Here is a 26618-nt window from a genome sequence, read left to right on the forward strand (position 1 = left end):
CTGGTATTGGGTGGTAGACACTGATGAGAGAGAATAAGTGAAATGAAAAGCAGTGCATGCTTGAGATTTGATGGAGATGTCACTGTATAAGAAAAGTAAATACGAAATAAAAAGGACTCCTGGCTAAGGTGACTCTCACAGAGGCTAGCTGATATATTATTATCCATTGTTTCATTACCTACAGAACTGCACTGGTGACTTGAACTCCACTGCTCATGAACTGTATCAAAGTTGTTTTGTGACTACTTCACTGTTATAGGGGTAACCCTTGTTTGAACAGTATATAATGTAAATCCTATTCCACACATCTACTATATTTTTACCTTGGCACCTTCTCTGAGCCAATATGGCCCCCAAAGTACCAAATTTCTTGTGTACTTGATGCCATGACAAGTGATTGCCATTTTCAGAGCTAGGAGTAATACATACTACCAGGACATTGTTTGTAATTCAGTTGCTAATGGTTTCGAGGACTGAAAGCTTCAATTGAGCAACTTGTCTATCACTGTCTAATCCTGCCTTTAAAAATAAAAATTACAAATTATACCATTACTTCACTTTTGTGGTCAATAATGCAATGACAATGTATCAGTCAATGGTTAGTAACACTGAGATATTTAATTACAAGAATGAAGCAGCAACACAATGTAAAATTAAAGAGAACTAAAATTACTGAAAGTCAAGACACAATAATATTAACAATTATTGGCAGTGTGGCTGATGATCATGAGCTAATGTGATAGAGCACACTGTAAATATCACATTAAAATTATACAATAGAAAATCCAAGACGAAATATTGACAATGTTGTGAAAAGGGTAGATTACTATTCGCCATATAGTGGAGATGCTGAGTTGCAGATAGGCACAACAAAAAGCCTGCACTGGAATCAGACAACATATGAGGTCTGTTCAAAAAATTCCAGAACATTTGTAATTTCATGACAATGACATGTTGGAGCAAAAAGCGGTTGGCATCCCTGCAGATGTCTGTATTTAATGTGTAACTACTGGAAGTTTCTTTGTTGTACATCTGTTAGTTACTGTTCAGTGCTGTATTGAGTAGAACATTGTGTCGCAGTTTGCGAATTTTGAGGTGGCAGAATTAGTGGAGTAACATGCCTGCATTAAATGTTGCAAGAAACTCAAGAAAACCTTTACAGAGACACAGCATATGATGCAACAAGCCTATGGTGATGAGTGCTTAAGTCATACTCAATGTTATGAATGGTTTAAAAGGTTCAAAAATGGCCAGACAGAAGTTAAAGATGACTTTTGTTCAGGATGCCCTTAGATGTTTATAAACAACACTCATGTCAGCGATGTCAATGAAGTTGTGCAAAATAATTGAAGACTGACTGTCCGAGAGATTGCAGAGGAATGTAACATTTCAGTTGGATCATGTCTGAAATCCTGACACTGCATCTTGAAATGCATCATGTTGCTGCCATGTTCATCCCAGGGCTCATGAGCCAAGACCAGAAAGATCTGCACCTCACAATCTGTGAAGAGCTTTTTGATTGCACAAATGAGAATCAGAAGTTCCTTAAGATAATCGTACATGGTGATGAGATGTGCATCTATGGTTATGATGTTGAAACCAAGGTTCAGTCTCCACAATGGGTCAGGAAAGGTTCTACAAGACTAAAAAACGCTTGTCAGGTCAGTTCAGATCAAATGTCAAAGCCATGCTGATAGTTTTCTTTGACTGTTAAGGATTAATTCATCATGAATTTGTGCCACAGGAACAAACTGTTAATCGATGGTACTATTGGGACATGTTGCTATGCCTGTGAGAAAATGTGATAAGGAAATGGACTGAAATGTGGCAAAACAATTCATGGCCTTTGCATCATGATAATGCACCTGCAAATTCATCCCTGTTGATGTGTGACCATTCTCTCATCCTTCATACTTTTCAGACCTGGCCCCTCTGGACTTTTTTTTTTTTTTAATATCCAAAGTAAAAAACACCATTGAACGGATGAAGATTTGCAACGATAGACATGATAAAAGAAAATCTGCAGACAGTGCTTTGTGCGATCCAGCAAGAGGCATACCTATGCTGCTACCACAGGTGGAAATGGCATTGGGAGTGGTGTATCAACTGTGGAGGAGAGTATTTTGATGGAGACCATGTACAATAAGAAATACGTAAGTGCAGCAAAATTTTGTGGACAATGTTCCAGAATTTTTTGCACACACACACACACACACACACACACACACACACACATACACACAATGACCACAGTCTCTAGCTGCCAAGGCCAGACTGCAAGCAGCAGTGCATGACCTGGGCGGTGGGGCTAAATAGGAGGCTGGGGTGAAAGGAGGAGGGATAGCAGGGTAGGGGTGGGGGATAGTGGTGCTCCCAAAAGCAACACTTTACTACCCTCCCCTCCTACCCTGTTATCCCTCCATCTCGCTGCCCCAGTCTCCTGCTTACCCCAACACCCAGATTGCTTCTCTCAGCAGGCACTGCTGATCACAGTTTGGCCTCTGGAGCCAGACACTGTGGCCATGTGTGAGTTCCATTTGTCTCTCTCTCTCTCTGTGTGTGTGTGTGTGTGTGTGTGTGTGTGTGTGTGTGAGAGAGAGAGAGAGAGAGAGAGAGAGAGAGAGAGAGAGAGAGAGATTCCAATGAAGGCCTTTTCGCCGAAAGCTCAGTAGTTTGACAGTCTTTTTGTTGTGCCTATCTGTGGCTCAGCATCATGGTGAGTAGTAATCTATCCTTTTCATAAAATTGACACTAAAATTATGCAATTTCGCTTCAACTGTAAGCAGAAAATAACACTAATATTATGCCATTTTGTTTGAATGCTTCCTGGTATGCAAATACAACAAACAAAAACATGTTTTGTGGCACTCTCTCCACGATGACTAGAAATCAATATTGAGTGCTGAAATGATGGTCAGCCACACTAATTTCACCTATCCGTGTACTGATGTGATGTCTTCCCCTCCGGCACTAAGGCTGCTATGTTGCTCATAGCACCATTTCAGTATTTTTCTTTTGAAGTTCATGTCAAGTATTGTGCAAGCAACATGGCAAATTCTGTAGATGATTTGCTAAAGAGGCCCCTTTCCAGTAGATCTTTGGAGGAGCCCTACTCCAAATGTAAATCTAACAAAGGGAAGGCATGGCTCACCAATTTAGCTCAAAACGGTGAGTAGAAGCAGGTAGTTGCTCCTTTCAAGTTCTTAGTATATTCCACCTGAGTCTCCACCTGCTTAGCTGGGTGGTAACGCACTCACCTCCCATGCAAGTGGGACCGGGTTCGATTCCCGGCTGGGTTAGAGATTTTCTCCGCTCGAGGACTGGGTGTTGTGTTGTCCTCATCATAATTTCATCCTCATCACCAGCGTGCAAGTTGCCCAATGTTGCGTCAAATGGAATAAGACTTGCACTTGGTGGCCGAACTTCCCCAAATAGCGGCCTCCCGGTCAATGATGCCATACTCTTATTTCATTTCATTTCCTACCTGAGTAGACCTTAGAAAAGGGTAAAATGCTCTCTAAAGATCTACGAGTTGAGTATGACAGATTTTTGAGTGATACTATACATATTGGTACAGTGGTGCAGTGGTCAAGCATGCCGACTGGCAATTCATCGGCTAGGATTCAATTCTTGCTGTTATCATTTTTTTTTCAATTTATTTTATTCCTTGCTATGTTAAACTGTTAATCACAAAATTTAAATATACTTAAACACTTCGGTTTACACATATAAAATTAATGTATTCAATTTCATTATGATTACTACCCCTCTAAGTCAAAAGGCTGTAGATGGTGGCAAAAAAGGGAGTATTTGAAGAAATTTAGTATGAAAGTGTGTGAAAAGAGGTGGATCTATGGGTACAATGTTCACAATGCACTTCCTTGCTTTCCATGTTTGGTATTCAGGAACAGCGATGTGTGGGGTAAAGGGGGAGTTAAAGTTCTAGGACACAGTAATATGATAAAAAGAAAAAATCCTAAAATATAAACACCACAAATGATCATAGTGTATAACATAAAGCTAATATTGTAACAAAATTATGTTGCACCTATCATGACGATGTACTGAAACACAAGCTGTTTATTTTTGTAATATTAAGGACATTGGTAAAGTTTCACATGAGCCACCATTGATTATTGTCATTCAGACACTACACTGAGGGACAAAAATCATGGGATAGCAATATGCACATATATGGATGGCAGTAACATCATGTACACATGGTAAAAAAGGGCAGTGCTTTGGCTGAGCTGTCAGCTGTACTCATGTGATGAGGTTTCTGACGTGATAATGGCTGCACAATGGGAATTAATACACTTTCAACTCGGAATGGTAGTTGAAGCTAGATGCATGGGACATTCCGCTTTGGAAACCATAAGGGGATTCAACATTCTGAGATCCAAAGTGTCAAGAGTGTGACAACCAATACGATTTCAGGTGTAACCTCTCACCATGGACAGTGGAGTGGCTGATGCCCTACACTTTAACAACCTAGAGCAGAGGCGTTTGTGACAAGTTTTCAGTGCTAACAGAGAAGAAACACTGTGTGAAATAACCTCAGAAATCAATGTGAGACAGATGACGAATCTATCTGTTACGACAGTGTGTTAAAATTTGGTGTTTATGGGCTATGGCAACAGACGACCAAGAAGAGTATCTTTGCTAATAGCACGACATCATCTGCAGTTCAGTTGGTAGGACCTGGTGGTGGGGTTCCAGTGTCGTGTAGACCCCACAAAATCATGGGCTCAAGTTGTCAACAAAGCACTGTTCAAGTTGGTGGTGGCTCCATAATGGTGTGAACTATTTTCACATGGAATGGACTGGGTCCTTTGGTCCATCTGAACCAATCATTGACTGTAAATGGTTATGTGCATCTACGTGGAGACTATCTGCAGCCATTCATGGACTTCATGTTTCCAAACAATAATGTGTCATGTCACCGGGCCACAATTGTTCATGATTGGTTTGAAGGACATTCTAGACAATTTGAGCGAATAGTTTGGCAAGCCAGATTGCCCGGCATGAATGCCAATGCACATTTATTGGACATAATTGAGAGGTCACTTAGTGCACAAAACCCTGCAACTGCAACACTTTCACAATTGTGGATGGCTATAGAGGCAGCATACTTCAATATTTCTCCAGTGGACTTCCAAAGACCTGTTGAGTCCATGCCACATTGAGCTGCTTCACTACACTGGGCAAAAGGTGGTCTGACACAATATTAGGAGGTACCCCATGACTTCTGTCACCTAAGCGTATATCAAAGTACAGTGCATTCCCACCAGTTTTATTTGTGCGTCTACAACATTATGCAAAATGAAAGCAGTTGTCAAAAGGTCAATGAGAGATTCTTTTGACAAATTTGAAAGCAATATTTTATCTGTAGATTCTAAAAATAACCCCAAAAAATTTTGGTTGTACGTAAAATCTATGAACGCTACAAATTATTCAATACCTTCTCTTGCTGACAGTATGGGTAATGTAACAGATAACGATAAACAGAAGGCTTAAATTCTAAACCTAGCTTTCAAAAACTTGTTTATGGTACAGGACTGCAGCAACATTCCCCTTTCAATTATTGAACAAACTCAAGGGTGGCTGACATAGTGTTTAGTGTATATGGGATTATAAAACAGTGAAGATCCTTCGACGTTAGGAAGGCATCTGGCCCAGACAGTATCCCCGTAAGATTATATGTTGACTATGCTACAAATATAGCACCATTCTAATCCATCATTTATCAGAGATCACTGGAACAGTGGAAAGTTCCATGGGACGGGAAGAAGGCCCAGGTCATAGGAATCTATAAAAAGGGGAGGAAATCAGATGCACATAATTACCGGCCAATTTCACTGACATTGATTTGTTGTAGAATCATGGAACATATTTTGTGATCAGACATAATGATCTTTTTAGACTCTGAGAAGCTCATCGTGTAACGACAACTGTGCATATAATAATTTTTTTCTTTATGAATTTGGATAAATTAATGTAAGCAATGTTTTGAACTTTTTTTTCGGTTCGTATCGTTATGTTAAAGAGACTGTGAGCAACTTTTGAAATGAATATTATTATTTATGTTAGATTTCAAATAATGTGGTAATCAAAGGAAAGTGTATTTAATGTTAAAACTATTGTAAGATGTGAAAATTGTAATTTATACACTTGGTCCATACGTAGGTAATGCATTAGGATATGTGTAGTAGAAAACCTGTGGTAAATACCCTACCTGTAGGGGAGCGGGAAAAGGTGGAGGCAGGCGAGGCGGGAAAACGCACACTGGCGCGGTTCGGCACAACGGGCACAGTATTACAGTCGGAGGCGAGCAACAGTCGGAGTTGTGAATCGGTCAGAGGAACACATACTGTACCGAGGCGGCTATCCAGGAAAAGTGGATTCCATTGAGCCTCGGATGAACCGATTCCGACGACTACTTAGTATGGCTATATTCTGAGGCACAAAGTTGGAAAGATAATGACGCTAAGAAGATGGAAAGTGCCGATGTAGTGTGAGCCTTAGCCGTGCTTGTATGTGTGCCGTGCTGCCCGCTATCTCGCTGCCCGCCATCCGCCGCACCAACTTGCACAGGTCAAACATTTATTTCATCTTTAGAAGTGTATCTGTGTGGACCAGTGTCGAAACTATTTATAACTGTTCAATAATAACGTGACTTTTACCAGAATTGCCTTAGCCATTACTGATCCTGATCACTGTCCTAGACAGGGTCCTTACCTCGTATTGTGCAACCCGAGTATCCTGAACTGAAAGTTTAATGTTAGTGTTAATGAAAATTATCAGCAGATTAATCTATGCCATAAAGGAGTCTAAAGTTCTGTGTGTTATTGCAAATGTTGAGAAAGAACAAAAGTATGACTAAATTGGAAGAGAGTTTTTTTGGATTGAGTTAGCGATGTTATTTAATTAATCTGAGACAGAAATAATGAAAGTTAAATAATTCAGAAGTGAGACAAAAGAGTAGTTATCCATAGATTGTTAAATTTGAGTGTAAATTTGCCTTCAGTACTTAATAGTTTCAGTTTAACGACCATAACAGTTTCAGGGTCCCCCCCCCCCCTTCTTTTGTCCATTCTTTCAAACCTTGAAATGTGTTGATCAGATTTGACCAGTAAAGCTAAGTCTATATTAATCCTAAGTGTATTAATGTTTGTCCATCATTAATAGTGATATTGTGTGTGTACTTTCAAGATTGTCGATGCTAGGGCAATCTATGCCCGATTTCAGTCTGCTCAACATACAAAATGCAGTTCGTAGTAATCATTACTGTGTGGTGTTGTGCAAATTTAGCTCGTCCAAATTAGTACAAAAAGAGAAAACTTTAGTTCAGTGGATTTTTTTTGGTTCCAAACTTTGCCATATAACGCAACGTTACTACGTGTAGTTATGCTTGTACATGCACCCACTTGTACCAGGAAAAACTTACTCATTGCCTAAGTAGGCTGGCGACCGAATTATTAATTATAGGTAGCATCTACTGTGTGTACTTCTTGTCTATGCTAAAGGGTAATTATACTTTACATTTGCTTGATGCATCACTGTAGTTATTGACTGAGTATAAGTCCGATCTTGCTTCTATTAGGTGCGCGCGGTCCACTAATGTACTAAAATCCTTGTTTATAAGGTGAAGCCTGTGAACTTATTACAGTACAGGCTTTATAGAGCTAACGTACGTCCAAGGAGGGCGGTAGCGTTACAATCTGCAGAAACCAGCATGGTTTTAGGAAACAGCGGTCATGCGAGACACAGCTGGCCCTCTTTGTGCATGATATACAACAGGCTCTAGATACTGGTTCCCAGGTTGATGTCATATTTCTCGACTTTCAAAAGGCGTTCCACTCAGTTTCGCACTGTCACTTGCTCCAAAAGGTGTGCACTTATGGTCTATCTGATGACATGTGTGGTTGGATAGAAAGTTTTCTAACAGACAGAGAGCAGTATGTCGTCTTGAATGGGGTGACTTCAATAGAACCAAGTGTAGCTTCAAGTGTCCCCCAGGGCAGTGTAATAGGTCTGCTGCTTTTTATGATGTACATAAATGATCTGGTTGATGGTATTGACAGCGGCATTAGACTGTTTGCCGATGATGCTGCAGTCTACAGGAAAGTAGTATCACATGAAAGTTGTGAACAAATCAATGAGAATTTGCAGAAAATAAATGCGTGGTGTAATGACTGGCAGTTATCTCTCAATATTAGTGAGTGTAACCTACTGCGTATAACAAGGCGAAAATCCCCAGATAAGTACGAGTACAAAATAAAGGCCCAGTCTTTGGAAGTGGTAACATCCGTCAAGTATCTGGGTGTGACTGTTCGAAATGATCTTCAATGGAATGATCAGATAACACAAGTAACAGACAAGGTGAACTCTAAATTGCAGTTCATAGGTAGAATCCTGAAGCGATGCAATCCTTCAACAAAGGAAATTGCTTAAAATATGTTAGTTCATCCAGCCTTAGAGTACTGTTCATCTGTATGGGACCTTTACCAGTTGGGTCTGATTCAAGAGATTGCGAAGGTCCGAAGAAGAGCAGCAAAATTCATGACTGGTAGATTTAGCCATCGCGAGAGTGTTACAAATCTTATAGATAGTTTGAAGTGGGACACACTTGCAGATAGATGACGGGCTAAACGGAAAGGGCTGCTCACTAAATTCCTAAATCTGGTCTTCGTCGAGGACGTAGAGCATATATTATTAACACCAACTTTCAAATTGCACAATGGTCACCATTTAAAGATAAGGGAAATTAGAGCTCGTACTGGGGTCACAGACAGTCGTTTTTCCCTCGCGCGATCCGCGAGTAGAACAGAGGGGGGGGGGAGAATGACTTTGGCGTGAATTGTGCCCTCCGCCACACACCGTTTGGTGGCTAGCGGAGTATATAAGAAGACGTAGAACCCATATTATTAAAAATGATGTGAAATTCAGTGACTGTATTTTGCTTCTAGGACACTATAGATACCCGAAGTGTCTTAAACGGCGGGGGAGGGGGGGGGGGGGAGGAGGAGCAGGGGAGAGAGGAACAACAGCAATGACTTTAATCGAGTGAGTCTGAACCCATCACAAGAATGTGTGTGTGTTAATTAACAGACTAGCCACTAATCTGCCATAAATGGAGATATAGCAATATAAATACTAATAATAATCATTATTACATGCTCAAGTTACTAAGTAATCTTACAGGAATAAATGACTAAACAGATTTTCAGGGGAAAGATGAATATTTAGAAATGAGAAAAAATAAAATGTTATTTTAATATGTCATAGTGCTTGCTACCATTTACAGTTGTGTTACAATTTTAGAGTTCAATTTGCTATTTAAAAGATTTGAGGCAGCTTTCTTGCTCTTATCCTACCAAAGTCCTTAAAACTTGGCTAGTAGATCACAAATCAGATAGACTGGTGAAAGTCTTAACTTTTCTTACTCACTGAGCTTTAGAGTTAATTTTTAATTAATAGTAAATTCAGTAAGTTTCTCTCTGCATGTACAATTGATACATGAACAGTTAAATGAGGGTGGAGAAAGCAATTTCCCCAGCTATTTTGGCATATGTAGAACTCCTCACATCAGTGGTTTACTATTCTGTTGTAGAGTCTCCTTATTCATAGAGATACACTCTTTTTAGTGCAGGGCAGACCAGAAATTTGAGTGGTGAGCAAAGGTCAAGCATTCAGGCACTTATGTGAGTGCTTTTAATTTATAGCATCATTTTGGAGTAGGATAGTATGTGGTTGATATTTGTGAGGCCACAAAAGTAATGGTTTTATACTACATTTGTATAAAGAAAAAAAAATCTCTTAAAATGTAAGCAGACATAAAAATGCAATTTACTCAAATTAATACATTTCCACTTTGGTGCCTTTGGCAACTACCTAGTTCACCCGCATGGAAGCTTAAGCCCTGAAACTTTCTACAACCACGATTACCAAGCATTGATTTACGGGTATAAATCATAGTTTTCTCTCACCTTCCATGCCTCCTCTTCTACACCCAACGTACCTTACAAGTAGTGTATGCAAGCAAACTTAGGGGGTTTCATATCTCAAAAGTAGACCCTCATTTTGAATATTATGTATTGGGTGTACCCAAGGATATGTAATATGACTGCTCAAGTCTGAAGTGGATTTCATTGACTTATTGCACACAGTGAGCAGCACACTCAGATTTTTGAGAAACCAGACAAAAATTGCACATTGTGTGGTGAATGGAAGCTCATCTCTAACACTGATGAGAGTAGCCTAAAGGGAAAATCCCACGGTATTAATGATACTATTTGACATGTCTTTGGACTGATACATTGATTAAATATCCAAGATAACTTATACAAGATGGAATAAAGAATCTCTGTGCATTCCTAATGAGTCACTTTATAACATAAGTTTGTTTCTCATGTATGTAAACGAACTTCCGTAGAATATACAACAAACACAATTAGTTCCTCTTGCAGATGACACTAGAATTGTAACAAATCCTACATACACAGAGTGACAGAAGAACTGGCAAACAATGTTCTTAAGAGTATTATTGAGTGGCCTTCTGTGAATGGTCTCACTCTGTTTCAACATATTCGGTTCTGCACATTTATAGTTACTCCACCAATGAGGAAATAACAACTCTGGTGGAAACTTAAAATTTTTTTGTCTATACTGGTGAAAATTTAAATTGGAAAAATCACATGTTGGATCACTTAAAACAACTTAGTTCAGCCACCTTTGAACTCTGAATCATTGCAAATCTTGGGGGGAGAGATATTTTGAGTATTTTAGTTTAATAATGTCATACGAAATAATGTTCTGGAGTAATGAATCTTTAAGAAAGAAAGTCTTAATCACTCGAAAAGGTGCTTTAAGAACATTATATGGTACTCACCTACAACCATTCAGTAAACTTTTTTTTTTTTTTAAACAGAGTTAAGACATTTTGACTACAGCTTCACTGTATATTTACTCTCTCATGAAGTGCACTGCAGTTCAGAAGTAACACTGATGCACATAATTACAATATCAGAAGAAAATATGACATTAATACCCCACACTAAGGTTGTTCTTAGCACAAAAAGGGGTGCCCAATGCTCCCACCATAATTTTTGACCACTTACGCAGTGATATACAATATCTGTTTTCAGATTTAATTTTGCTGTCTGTCAAACCAAAAAAGTTTCTCCTTGACAGCTCATTTCAGTCCACAGAATAATTTTGGTTTTTATAATATGTAAAAGGTGGTGGATAGGAGTCACTAACACTTGTATAATAAAGGTGCTTATAAATGGTCAGCATGCAGCCATGAATGTACACTCCTGGAAATTGAAATAAGAACACCGGGAATTCATTGTCCTAGGAAGGGGAAACTTTATTGACACATTCCTGGGGTCAGATACATCACATGATCACACTGACAGAACCACAGGCACATAGACACAGGCAACAGAGCATGCACAATGTCGGCACTAGTACAGTGTATATCCACCTTTCGCAGCAATGCAGGCTGCTATTCTCCCATGGAGACGATCGTAGAGATGCTGGATGTAGTCCTGTGGAACGGCTTGCCATGCCATTTCCACCTGGCCCCTCAGTTGGACCAGCGTTCGTGCTGGACGTGCAGACCGCGTGAGACGACGCTTCATCCAGTCCCAAACATGCTCAATGGGGGACAGATCCGGAGATCTTGCTGGCCAGGGTAGTTGACTTACACCTTCTAGAGCACGTTGGGTGGCACGGGATACATGCGGACGTGCATTGTCCTGTTGGAACAGCAAATTCCCTTGCCGGTCTAGGAATGGTAGAACGATGGGTTCGATGACGGTTTGGATGTACCGTGCACTATTCAGTGTCCCCTCGACGATCACCAGTGGTGTACGGCCAGTGTAGGAGATCGCTCCCCACACCATGATGCCGGGTGTTGGCCCTGTGTGCCTCGGTCGTATGCAGTCCTGATTGTGGCGCTCACCTGCACGGCGCCAAACACGCATACGACCATCATTGGCACCAAGGCAGAAGCGACTCTCATCGCTGAAGACGACACGTCTCCATTCGTCCCTCCATTCACGCCTGTCGCGACACCACTGGAGGCGGGCTGCACGATGTTGGGGCGTGAGCGGAAGACGGCCTAACGGTGTGCGGGACCGTAGCCCAGCTTCATGGAGACGGTTGCGAATGGTCCTCGCCGATACCCCAGGAGCAACAGTGTCCCTAATTTGCTGGGAAGTGGCGGTGCGGTCCCCTACGGCACTGCGTAGGATCCTACGGTCTTGGCGTGCATCCGTGCGTCGCTGCGGTCCGGTCCCTGGTCGACGGGCACGTGCACCTTCCGCCAACCACTGGCGACAACATCGATGTACTGTGGAGACCTCACACCCCACGTGTTGAGCAATTCGGCGGTACGTCCACCCAGCCTCCCGCATGCCCACTATACGCCCTCGCTCAAAGTTCGTCAACTGCACATACGGTTCACGTCCACGCTGTCGCGGCATGCTACCAGTGTTAAAGACTGCGATGGAGCTCCGTATGCCACGGCAAACTGGCTGACACTGACGGCGGCGGTGCACAAATGCTGCGCAGCTAGCGCCATTTGACGGCCAACACCGCGGTTCCTGGTGTGTCCGCTGTGCCGTGCGTGTGATCATTGCTTGTACAGCCCTCTCGCAGTGTCCGGAGCAAGTATGGTGGGTCTGACACACCGGTGTCGATGTGTTCTTTTTTCCATTTCCAGGAGTGTATAATGCGAAAGACAAACAACTTGTTTCACATCATTATGATTAATCATTCAAATGATCCATGGAATATGACACCAACTTTGGGTGCAGAGTTAGGGTTCATTTCTGGCCATTAGCACTATGTTCTATATATTCTATACCCTGTGCAAACATGAGGATGTTGGAAAGTAGATTTCCAGGGCTGCCTTTACACCACAGTTAGCTTTTTGAACATAACTACTTGAAAAGCATAACTCACTGTCAGTAACTTCAGCTTGATGACGCAAATTTTGTGGTGATTTGGAGGCAGATGCCATGCTTTACAGATGTATTCTTGTGCTGACCCATTTAGTGTGCAATCATAACATAACTGAGACTAAACACGGCTTTTTTTGAAATTTTTATGGGATATGTAGCCTCCTTCCTTGTAACAAAATATAGGTGATCAGAACCAGTCTCAAATGCTTGTACAGACGTCGCAGGGTAGGTTGTGCTGAAAAATAAATGTTAAGAAAAAAGTTCGATACACTGCACTGTTTCAGAGTTAATTAGCATCGAAGTCAGCCAATGAAGCCATTGCGTGTGCAAATTCAAGCAGCCTACCAGAGACGGTGTTATCAAATGTGTACCTCATTTGGTTTCCTAAAACAGAACAAGAGACTGATAAAAAAATTGGAATGGAATGGTAATACGAATGAAACCTGAACAGAAGGCTGAGCAATCTCCTGTGCTACCGTGTATGCTATTAGGTCAACTGACAATAACTGTATTTGTCAAGCCTCCTGAATTTGCACACACAATGGCCCGATTGACTAAATTCAATTCTGATTAACTCAGAAAGGGCACAGTGTACTAAATTTTTATCTTAACAAATATTTCTCACCACACTCTATCCTACAACACAGCTACAATCTTCTGCAAGTGCTATAGTTTCTTATTATGAGACTCCAAATATTAAAGAGCATTAAAATTTAGTACTTCACATCAAGTTTATTTATCCACTTACACAAGATGATCACAATGTTGAAAGTTCCAGTTGTACTGTGGATTGCAGTATAGTTAGTCAAGGATTTATCTTTGAATGAAGTAAATAATGATAAGTGATAGACATCATATGTAGTTCTCTATTTCAAAATGAAAATAAGAAAGGAGATGCAGTGTCTGATATAGTCTCTGTAAGTGGAAGCTTTGCATTTAGTATAACAATATATTTAATAGAGCCATCCAGGATTCCAAAATAAAAGTACAATGTATCTGAATGTGTTTAATGGAAGCCCCATGATATACTCACTACAATCACATTTAATGCCCGCAATGGCTAAGACATTGACATTCACAGCAAGGTGCTGAGAACACTACTGACTGCTCGTTGGTTGTCAAAGAATGCATGGCATAGGTGCGCAGAACAAGTCTAAACTTGACCACCGTCAGTCGTGACTCAAACTGTAATTGATATTTTTTTAAATCACTTATTAGCAGAATATAAAAAAGGTCTGTTACAACTGAGACCAAACAAATATAAAAAATAATGGTTATTCAGAACTAAAATAGTAGTATTGGTTTTAACTGGTCAATTTTTCCCACCCCTAAAGAAGAGTAGTGTGTATCATGTGTTATCACCGGGGAATCTTTGAACTTTACAGTCTGAAAACCCCTGTTCCTCAAAAAGACAAAAAATCAGTTTTCTACTTCATAAGTGAAGAGGATTCAATCTCTCAAAAATGGGATGAGGTATGAGGAACAATGCCTGCTCCAAATTAAACAGGTCCTTACAACCGTCCATCCATGACTGAGATCCAATAGCGTGTTCTTTTCTTGCAATAATTTCTTGGTACACTGATAAAAATTTATGTCACTAGTCAACTACAACAAGATACTACCCTATATCTATGATTTTGGCCCATATGATTTTGCTTTGTTGCCACAACTTAGAATTATGCTCAAACTGCACCAATTTTCCACAGATGAACAGTTCCTGCTGGTGTAGAGGCAATGACCTACCCAGCTGCCATAAAGCACTTAGAAAAAATGTTTAAGAAATGAATCTGAAAGATGCACTGATTATAATAGAAATTATTCTGAAATGCCATGCAATAAACAACAGAACGGTAACCAACAACTTACCATCTTATCAGTCAACAAGACGAAAGCTTTCATTTACTTAAAAAGGGAAAGGGTTTTTATTTTATATAAACAAAGTTATTTTACAAAATTAAACATATATTACTGGATTCTGTGTGAACTACTAAGTGTGTCCGCTGCTGTTATAATAGTTTTAATCTCCTTTCGTCACACTTGGTTGTAGTGCTATCGTTTTAAATATTTTAACATGTCAAAACTTACTTCAAGACAATATTAAATCAGCTAGAGGTTCTCAATACACACACTAATAACGCCTAAATTGTTTTTTAAATCGTTCATAATGATAATCATCTGTTGCCTTTTCAGCATTGTCCCGTTGTCGTTTGCCCCTCTCTTCTGGGTTTAATCCCACAACAACAGCCTTCTTCTTTTCTTCTACATGTTTATCTCTTCTCCTAGGTGGCTCTGGATCTTCAATATTAACTGAAACATTGATGAGAATGAGATTATTCACTAACTTGTTGTGCTTTAAACATTAAATTAAAAATTGTATGCTTGACTAATTTGAGACTGTGCAGTATGACAAACTTGTTTATTATGCAAAATTATACATATACTGCCTCTTACATCTGTTATGCTGAACAAAGTTAACAGCCATATTGGTTGGAACAAACTGTGAGGGAGCATCCTTCTTGCTGTGGCGTTCCCAAAGTAGCTTTAGCTTTGCTTCTTCAGTAGCTTCAATGTTACGTATTTTTGCACTGTGAGAAAGAATACACAGAATTGTTTCACTGATATCATTTTAAAATGCTTATCCATATAAAAGACCTAAAATCTTTGCTAAATACATTATTACCGAACAAAATGTTAGAATAGCTAAGAGAAATGAAGAGAGAAGGCATAAAATAATGAGAAAAAAATATAAATTGTAATCAGTGAAACAAGAAAAGGAAATGGAGAAAGTAAACAGGATCATAACAGATACAACAAAACACTGGTTGAAATAAGTGCCTGATTGGAGTTACTATTGCTTAAGTGTGAGATATTAAGCGCTTTTTGTCTTAATTTATCATGTGTAGCAATAAACAAATGGGCAGTAAGATGAAGACAGTGAGTAGGTCAAAACCATAGGAAGGGAATAACTGTGGAATGTACAACAGAGAAAGGTAAGTCCTGGTCAGTAGGAGTGAATTTGTATTAAAGAGTGCAAATTTGGACACAATGAAACCAGAAACTAAGGGAAATTATTATTATTATTTGTTTTTGCAGTTCACCCGAGCTAACTAAGAAATGCGATAAAACAACTGACATCAAAAGTGATTGTTAATTTGCAGACGGTATCTATTTCCACATTTTTCATAAATGCCTAATATTAACATATAGGCTGAATCACCTATAACTTGCAAATATTGCGGAAATGGAAAGTGCTATTGATGCTCAATTTTTGCAGAATGTATTGATAGTTAGGGGCTCATACTGTAAGCCAACAAATAGATTGTAATAATTCTTAGAAAGTGTAATTTTTGTGAAAAATTAAGGGTGACCCAAAATAATGTATACGCACTTTGAAACAGAATATCTATTTTAATAAAGGAGACAGAAATACAATTCTTCTGAGTAATAATTTAGAAGGCGGTGAAAAACATAACAATGCTTTCTTTTGTTTCAGGATTGTCAGCGAACATAGTGTTATTGTTTGAACAATGGAAATGGGTGCTGAAGTGTTACTGGAAAACAGAGAATGTGAGTGTGGTATGCCGACATTGGAGAGTTGAATTTGGAAGACAAGATTAACAATTACAATAATCAGAGATAAGTTTGAAGTGAAAGGAATGGTGCACGGTATGAAGAAGGGACATGGCGGATGAAAGAGAAGTTCAACAGACAATGAGAGTGTTGATGCAGTAATCTAGGCATATACATGATCCCTGAAGAAATCTGTGAGGAAATTCTCTCGTGAGACTGAGATCTGCAGAAGCAGTGTTCATAAAATTTTGCGGTCTCAGAGCTTTAAGCCTTGCATTCCAGGACTTCTCCATGCTCTAACGAGGATGATCCTGATAGGCGAAGCGAATTTTGTGAAAGGTTCATTAACAGATGTGAAGAAGAGAAATGTTTCCAAGATCGAATTCTTTGGTCAGGTGAAGTGACATTTAAACTTGACGGAATAATTAACTGCCATAATTGCGTGTACTGGGCCAGGGAGAATCCATACATAACTGAGCAAAGGCACGTTAATCTATCAGGAGTAACAGTCTGGTGTGGTCTGTCTTCTAGAGAGTTAATCAGGCCCTACTTCTTTGACAACACTATCACAGACGACTCGTACTTGGAAATGTTGGAAATGATAACTCCTGGTCTTAGCGTTGTGTTTGGAAATGAAGATTATTACTTTCAAAAGAATGGGGTGCCACCTCACTTTCACCTGGATGTAAGAGCATTTCTCAATTGTTCATTCCCTGCCATACGGATTGGACGAAGAGGGGCTGTGGAGTATTCGCTCGATCTCCAGATTTAACTCCTCTCGACTTCTTTCTGTGGGGTACTCTCAAGAATGCAGTTTACACTGTGAGACCACACACACTGGATGATATTAGAGAGTAAAGTTGGCATGTCGCTCAGTTGTATGTTGTTATCAACGGTGTATTGCAATGGACGGACACCAGTTTCTACATTTACCACCTTAAATCGGACCATGAGGCACTATCACACGTTCACACTTCATGGATGATGTTCCACATGAAAAAGCCAATGGGGATTGTCAACAGACCAACAGTGCACATTTCGGCAGTTTACATGGCCATGGTTGTTAAATGTGGCCTCATTACTAAACAAGATACAAGATACATCTGGAGTATCCTGTCTTAATGCCCATGTACAGGGAGTAACGTGAGTCTCATAACCGTTTCCATGTAGCTCTTGATGGAGAGAGATATGTGATAGGGATCAAGAATGCGTAGGACACATGCCTGACTCGTGCCACTTCTTTGTGCAATTGCTTGGGAGCTAATGTGCAATCCAACTGTGTTAACAGAAAGGACATTAACTTCCCGCTCTTCTGTTGTTGCTTGTTTCCTTCTGTTGCATTGGCTACGTGTTACACTACCACTTTCATGTAACTGATTGAAAAGGTTGATAAATAACTGCCAAGATGGTTGATGTCTACTGGGATATCTTGCTGCATACACTGTACAAGAATGAACTGTGTTCTCCCTACACTCTCCATACAACACGAGCATGTCAGCTTTTCAGCACTGGAAAATCATATAGTTCAATCATGATCTACTGCTTGGACTGTCACACACTAACTGACTGGCTAGTCACAATGCACTTAAGGAAGACATAAGCACACTGTAAGTATAACAACATCGGACTAAGCAACTACGCAGGTTGAATGGCACAAACAAGTGTCGGTCTGCAAACTTTGCACAATACGATATCTTGTAAACAACTCGCACAAGAATACTGCGACAAACACCACTGACATTCTAATTTACCCTACTTTTAGTTTGTTAATGTCAACAGGCACTATTCCACTTCAAAAAGTGTATGTTTGCACAAAAAAAAAAAAAAAAAAAAAAAAAAAAAAAAAAAAAAAAAACACGCTTTCTAAGAACTATTACAATCTATTTATTGGCTAACAATATGAGCCCCTGACTACCGATCCCTTCTGTGAAAACCACACATCAACAGCACTTTTCATTTTCACAATATCTGTGATGTAAGTTTTAGGAGATTCACCATGTATAGTTAAAACCATGCGTGGTGAAGTTTCCTAGCGTGAAGAATACAATGTTCCTCTGCACCCTCAAATTTAGCATATCTCTAGGGATTCAACAATTTGTGTCAGTACTGTTCACCACTGCAACAAAGCTGAAATAGTTGCAGAGAACAAGAGGGGTGAAAGGTGAAGGGTAGCTTTGAATTACCCACTGATTGGTGGCTGGCAGAAACACACTGTTATTAATTCATGTCCGCAAATACTCCTTACCATAAGAGTTCACAGCCAGATTTAATTTTATCTTGTTAGACCCAATATTTCCAGTTAAGCTGTATACACCCCATGTCTATTTTCAGTTATGAATTTCATGTTCTGTTAGAAGTTATATTACTTACTATCTCATTATTCAACCAGATTTCAACTTCTAGTATTATGTGAAGGCAAAAGGCTTTCATGGACAGGGTGAGTTCTGAACCTTTCTTAAAAACACTTCAGCAATTAACTAGTATTTTATATATGATGTCCAATAATTGGCTTCTAGGATGCCAGAATTTGGGTGGGGATATGATAGCCTACAGGGTTAATGATTTCAGATTAATGGAGTAAAGATGTGTACACATTTGCAAGCAGAGTGATTAATGAACCATTTGCAAGGCTATTACGGCTTTACATATTTTGTGGGTGACCCATAAGCCACTGAGTGTGCAGCTGGTTCTTCCAGTTAGCACAAAAAGGAACTCTGATACAATGGGGATGACACTGCTGAGTGCTCGCAAATGTGGTTACAATCAGGAGAAATGAGACTCATAGAACACTAAGGGGAAGCTTGCTGCATCAGTTTTGCCACTGAGTGGTTTATGAATCACTTGCAAGCATGTTGCTCACAACTATATATGCACCTGAATATTTGTGTCACGTAGAAACTGGCAGTTAGTGTCAAAGACTTAGCATCGTAAGTATCACTACCCTGAATATACACTTTCAATCTTGTTGATAATTTATTTTCTGACTGAAACAAAGGAAGTTTATTCATAAATTAAAATGACAAAATTTGGTCTAATAATAAAGGAGTCTTCAGTAGGAGGATCTGCTAAATTTCAAAAAGACAACTGAAGGACTGAAAATGGGGGGAAGGGTGCAGAATTGTTTTGAGTACTTTGAAATCTGTATAATTACTGCTACAATGATAAAAAGAAGTGCCACTGATATAGTGTATTTCAAGAGACTGCAAATGCAAGCTTCAAAATTGAGCATCTGGAAATTAAGGGAAAACCAACAGACTACATTCTGTGATCAACAGTGCCATTTGGAAACAGCAGTGCACAGCATATTTCTGTCTTACAGTTTCTGAATGACTGCAACTAGAAAGTAAACTGTAAACATCACAAAAGTGAAATATAACAGTGCTGAAAGTTGTTCATAAATATGGAAAACTAATAGACTATGATACATTTCAAAGCTTTTCTAAAATAGTAAAATGATGAGTAAATTCCTACTCACTCAATGCCAAGGTCCACTTCAGGAATGCCACTAAGCATTTGATTGGAAAGCATTTCTTCTGACCGATGTGTTGATGAGGCTCGGAGATGTTCTGGCACAGCAAGGAGTGCAGATTCTTCTGGAGAGCAATACTTTTGATCAGAAGACTCTCCACCTCCTTCTTCTGTCTTTACTTTCCCTTTCCTCTTAGATAACTGTTCTTCAATATATTTCATCCTAGAAAACACAAATGTTGGTGTTAACAGAATTTCAGATTCCCTATCTTCAAATGACATGCTGACTGAAATATAGGAGTGTTGTACAATGTAATGCAAACAATGTCTCATTAAGGAAATGAAACTGAATTAAAGTGACATTATACTGTCTTTGATACATTTTTTGTTTTGTATTTAATTTTCTGTATCTTAGGTGGAAGGCTGTCAAAAATAAGAATTAATATAAAATACCTTACTTGTTATGTTAATTAGATGTGAAAAAAATAGAAGGATTCTTAGTGAATGAAACAGAAGACTGCACTGATAAAATGAGGGAGGAAACTTGTGGATGGAAACAACAGATAAAAATGAGGAAACCTGATAATTCACCTGCAGATAAATGAAATATGGTGCAGAGGTACAAGTATGAGCATAAAATCACACTATTCTTTAAAGCAATGAAAAGTAACAACTGTAATGCTAGTAAGGAAGTCATCCTCTATTCCCTTTAGTCACTAACATATTCACTTCGGTACCCCTGTCAACCGATGTGACACAACACACTTCAGCTATCCCATACTAGTGGTAACTGTCTAAATTATTTCAGTGTTGCCACATACACCACATCACTGATAAGCTGCTGTGTGGATCTGTTGTTTCCTTGTTATATTACTTGAACAACGGTCACGAGAACTATGACACAGCAGCAAAAGTAAGCACTTAGACTTCAAGGGTAAAAGAGCAACTGACAATTATGGAAAAGGATAACACATTGGAAAAGATGGCTGATGTTTGCCTCCACACAGCTACTTTGACGTATATTTCGTGAAGTTTTCAATCTTTCTTAGTATAAACATTCCCTCTCATAAACACAGATATTAAATAACCAATTAATATTAAATAATAAAAAGCATACATGAGATCACTTGAAAAAGCAATCAAAACTGCAATTTCTGGCATTGTTCTACCATACAAAATTAATGCATAGTGTAGCCCAAGGCTTACATTCATTGTTGCAACATTTGCTCCATATTTACTACAAGTAATTACAATAAGATGTGAACCTGTTTTGTTCACTCATTTATCATTTCAAAATGAATCCACCATTACCAACTATCGGTCCATTTTTAACACAAGCTTTACAAAAAAACTAAAATTTCTAGCTAAATTCGGAAAAGTTGTATTACACAACGGAGAAAATTCCCGAGTATTTTGGTGCATAATATGTTCATACACAGTACACTAACTATGAAAAACACAAAGGTCGGAGAAGAGAGAGCATAATGATTACTTACTAGATTACAGTAGATGTGAGACAATCATGTCATAGAGGAAAGACCATATAACAGAAAGGAAACCACACAGTAAACGTACTGGGTAATTTGGGTCTAGAACATCAGAGAAACCTCACAAAGGCATCTACATAGTCTATTATGCTCTACCCTCACATGGATATGTAAAATCCATGTATGTCAACCAAAGACAGAGTGAAGCACAGGAATTAAAGGCTTGTTATTCCACACATTCCACATGAAATTCAGCCTACTGAATACAAATGGATCAGTGTAAGAGTTGCTATCATCTGTCCACTGAAACACAAATATATCTTCTCCACCTCATTAGTGAGCATGCCGCCCAAGTGCATACCTCTCACATAGGGCTATTCAGATATTTTGGCACATATACATTTACATGATGGTAAGTCTGATCCCAATAACTAATAGAATTCAATGGAAAGTAGCTTTCATAAACATATCAACGCTATGTGCATACTTTTTTTTGGCTGATTTCAGAGGGTATTTGGGGACGGGATGACCAACCAATGCCCCACATATAACTGACTCCATGGGGATAGGTGCAGTGTAAAGAAATCTGCCCCCCTTCCCTTCATCCAGTCCAGTCACTATACTCAAGTTTCATGCCTTGCACCAACCATCTACACTTATTCTCGATTGTGAGCTTTCTTTTGGTTAAGGGGAGTTGTATTCATACACGGTCTTAACATACTCATTTCTCTTCAACTTACATTTCTTCATCCTCATCCCTTTTATTTGTCTCTGCTGAGAACTGCGTTCCAATTCCTGTGTCGTAGGCATCATCAACACGTTTCACTTTTCCACTTTTAAGGGCTTGCATATCCACCATGCCACCAGTCTTCACTTTAAATGGATCCGTCTGGAAATGTAAGAGTCCTTACTTAACTTCTAATGGTTGACTATAGTATTCAAAAATTAAACCTAATAACCACAAGGTTACAGAAGTTAAATATAAAAATCACACTCTAACATCTAACTTATGTAGAACTAATATGGGAAAGGAGGAGCTGTTACACATATATTAACACAGAAGTTCAAGAATGTAAAAACAGGTAGATTTTGTGTGCTTGTGAATTAATAATGAACAACAATTCACTTTTAATTGCAACTGTTTATAAATTCCCAATGGGAAATTTTGAACTGTTAATGAGGCGTATGGTTTCCTTACTACTTGATCCGTCACACAGCAGAAGACATTCAGTAGTATATGGTGTTTTTAGTAGTTTCTCTAAAAGATTCTGACAGGAAAAAGGATATGGAAACGTCATATGGACCCTACAATTTGATCCCAGTAATTAACTTTTCAACACGGATTCCTAAAGACAGAATGACCCTAACCCCTTATTGATAACGTTTTCTTGGACGATACTGTTTTAAGTGTACAAGGTACCAAATGCTCTCTCTGATCACGATGAACAGTCAGTTATGATAAATAAGATAGTAACTTACAGGACAGATACTCTTTGGTGGAAATCAGTTAGAATAATTAATGGTTGCAGGACAATCATTTGTAAAAACAGTTTGTGAGACGCTACCTGGGATGAAATTTATAATAAACCAAATGATGACATAAAATTTAATCTATTTCATGATAAATTCATATCATATTCGACAACAGCTTTCCACATAAGCTAATCAGAAATGAGATTAAACAATCATGTAGAAAACCATGGATCACTAGAGGGATTAAAGTATCTTGTGAGTCATAAAGGGAAATGTATCGGTTGGCAAAAACATGCACAGATCTAGCAGCTGCACACCACAGAAACTACTCAAAATTTCTCAGAAGGTATTGAAAAATCAAGTAATTTGATGGTGTGATAGAAATATGCCATTTCTGAACTTCTCTATAAGAAAGGTGACAGGAGAGATGTTAATAACTATTGACCTCTCTTGCTACTGACATTTCCAAAAGTTTTGAGTATATTGTATTCTAGAATACTATCTCACCTGAGCAACAATAATATCCTCAGTAAATCACAGTTTGGATTTCAGAAGAGTTGCTTAACTGAGAATGCCATTTACACATTCACTCACCAAATTTTACCAGCACAAATTACAATATAGCACCAGATGGTTTTTCTGTGACTTATATAAGACATTTGACTGTGTGAATCATAATATTTTTTTTTATAAACTGACGTTTTATGGAATTGGTATCACCAATGAATGGATAATGTCACAACTAACAAAAAGAATGCAAAAGTTGTATTTAATAACTCAACCAATGGAACAAGAGAGATTCTTCTGGGGTGGGGGGGGGGAGAGGAGTTACTTATGGGGTACCACAAGATTCAGTCTTAGGTCTACTATAGTTTCTCCTATATGTAAATGAACTTCCATATAATATACAACAAATACAGTTAGTTCTTTCTGCGATGACACTAGTATTTTCATCAGTACAAAACATACAGCAACAGAAGAATGGTAAATAATGTTTTAAAAGTATGTATTACTGTGACTCTCAGTTTCAAAAGGACACAATACATTCAGTTCTCCACATGTAAGGGTAGCTACTTCAGCAGTTATAAAGTATAACAGATGCTGAGGAATAATGAAAAGGGTGGTGACTTCAAAAGTTTTAGATGACGATACTGATGAGAATTTAAACTGGAGAAAACATATTTTGGAACTCCTAAAACAGCCACATTTAAGCTTTTTCAACTTTGAATCACTGCAAATCGGGACTAGTGTAGCAGGGGATACAACCCGTCGGCTTTGGACAATGTCGTCACAAGTTGCCAAACGAGAAGCGATTCATCTTACTGTTGTAGCTCCCTTCAGTAGCTGATAAGTGTTTTTTGGCTTAAAAAAAAAAAAAAATCTCACGAGATAGAATAAACAGATCCACTTAATTAAGCAATCAGTAAAAAAAAGGAACTGAAACATAACAGCAAAAGCGAAAATGGTAAACTGCTCTCTGGCGACTTGTGACGTCATTGTCCAAAGCCGACGGGTTGTATCCCCTGCTACACTAGACCCTGCAAATCTTGGGTAGTGACAAATCAGTAAGCTAACAAGTTTTACATATTTTTCATTTAATAATGAGATACAGAATAATGATCTAGGGTAAGAAAGAACAGCTTAATTGCTCAGAACATGCTGCAAATATATTATGTGGTGCTCATCCATGATCATCTTGCAGACATATGCTTAAGTAGTTACACATTCTGACTACTGCTTCACAGTACATTTGTTCCCTCATGAAGTTTGTTGTAAATAATGAACTGCACTTCAAAAGGAACAATGATGTCTATAATTACAATACCAAACGAAAAGATGACATTCATTACTTCACACTAAGATTGTCCTTAGCACAAATATGGAGTGCTTGCACAATGCTGCCACAAAAATTTCTGACCATTTACACAGTGATATATAAGGTTTGTTTTCATATTTAACTTTGCCATCTGTCAAACTGAAACAGTCTCTCCTTGACAACTCCTATTCTGCACAAGAATTTGCGTTATTGTACAGTGTAAAAGACGGTAAGTAGAAATTACCATCTCACCTCTGTATTGTTTTTTAAAGAGTCTTTTCAAACAGTCTGCATGTAGCCGTATTTACATATGAAAATGTAATTTCAATGTATAATGACTCGTACCAAATCATTATGATTAATCGTACAAATGATCCATGGAACATGAAACTAATTAACTTCAAGGAACAAACTTCGGAGGTAATTTACCACAGACGTCTCTTCTTGTAATGTAACCTTCTTTCCAAGGGCTAAGCTGACCAAGCTGACACCATTTTGCCTCTGACGAAGCTTTTGGAGTGTCTTCATTTCTTCTAATTTTTTCCTATTGCATTGAAACATCAATTAAATAAGGCTGTGTTGAAACAAACATCTGAAGAAATGTTAAGTCGTTACCTTGTATCTTCCTCTTCCTCACTTTCATTGGATTCCATTTCTTCATCGTTGCGTTTTCTTAAAGGTTTTCTACGTTTACGTTTAAAAATTATCGCATCAGCAGAATTTGATTCATCTGTGTCTGCACTCATTTCACTACCCTTTATTTACAAACTGACAATCATAAAAACCACATAAACACAGATATAAATGCACAAAGTTGAAAACAGTCAAAGACCTCAGGGCAAGAAAACCGTGTGTGTTTCGCGCCAGTAAAACATCTGGTTGCGCCATAGTCTAAAAGTGTCTCTGGAGTGACCATTCGGATGCGCATAATGGGAATTCTATACACAGCTTTTTCGGTAGTTCAAGAAAAGTGATTTTGGGCAGCTCGTTTTAGCCCGTATAGCGCATAACGTATTTTGAGTATTGTTGCTTCGCTGCTACAGGTAGTCCACCTTCAGAAGTATCGTGAAATTATCTTTACGCGTTTTACACGTGTCCTAATATTTTGATACTAGAAACTAAATAGGCTTAAAGATGTGAAGCGCAATGGTATTGTGCTTTTTCACCACAGTATCATAGCTCAGATTCCACTTTATTTACTTTTCTCGGTAAAGTAGTATTATTATTAGTCGTAGTAGTAGTTTATTCATCCAGAGACAATGTACATTGCATGGATAAGAAGTGACAGCAAACAATACCTTTTCATATTGTCGAATCTCTAGTCTAATTAATTACTTTACAAATGGCACTGTAGATGGTATCGAAGTGTCACTAAAAAACAACGCATTTAGAACTATGAAATAGTTGTAGTAAAGACAGTGAGCGATTTTCGGCACCCGCTTGTCCATTATTATTTTCAGTTTTTCTCTGTTTACCCTTCTGCTTTTATAGATAAGTAAAATGTCTACAACATCTTTTTCGCCATGTCATCATAAAAATAATACCATACAATATGAACAAAAAAAATACAAGATCAGTGCTCGAATTTTGAAGTAATTAAAGAAGTGACAGCCAAAATTTTTTGTAGGTTTTCTGTTGCACTGATTCTTATTGTTGAATCAGCTCAAATGAATTATGTTGCGATGACACTGCATAGCAGGCAAGTCTCATCTAGAAATACTTAGATACAAGTAAGGTTCTCAAAACCTGCATAAACTGGAGGAAATTAATCAGTATTTCATGTATAAATATTATTTGCATATGACCATAGCGCCAATAAGTACGCATTGACTG

At 38.6% G+C, this 26618-nt stretch overlaps 1 protein-coding gene across 1 annotated transcript; it reads right to left on the minus strand.

Moving 5' to 3' along the window:
• Positions 1-14869: 14869 nt before the first annotated feature.
• LOC124545506 (telomere length and silencing protein 1 homolog) lies at positions 14870-25612 on the minus strand. Its single transcript, XM_047124451.1, has 6 exons — positions 25401-25612; positions 25215-25329; positions 22237-22385; positions 20017-20232; positions 15423-15556; positions 14870-15278 (listed from the first exon to the last, which is right to left on the minus strand). Exons 1-6 carry the CDS (start codon positions 25529-25531, stop codon positions 15100-15102), a joined length of 924 nt encoding a protein of 307 aa, XP_046980407.1. The 5' UTR covers positions 25532-25612; the 3' UTR covers positions 14870-15099.
• Positions 25613-26618: the final 1006 nt, after the last annotated feature.

Source organism: Schistocerca americana, chromosome 1, assembly GCF_021461395.2.
Source record: "Schistocerca americana isolate TAMUIC-IGC-003095 chromosome 1, iqSchAmer2.1, whole genome shotgun sequence".
In the NCBI taxonomy this organism is placed as follows: Eukaryota; Metazoa; Arthropoda; class Insecta; order Orthoptera; family Acrididae; genus Schistocerca; species Schistocerca americana.

Coding starts and splice junctions, on each gene's coding strand:
- LOC124545506 (XM_047124451.1), bottom strand. CDS start 25,531: ATGAGTGCAGACACAGATGAATCAAATTCTGCTGATGCGATAATTTTT. Junction 22,386..25,214: donor TACAAGAAGAGACGTCTGTG/GTAAATTACCTC, acceptor TTACATTTCCAG/ACGGATCCATTTAAAGTGAA. Junction 20,233..22,236: donor AGGGATGAGGATGAAGAAAT/GTAAGTTGAAGA, acceptor TGTGTTTTCTAG/GATGAAATATATTGAAGAAC.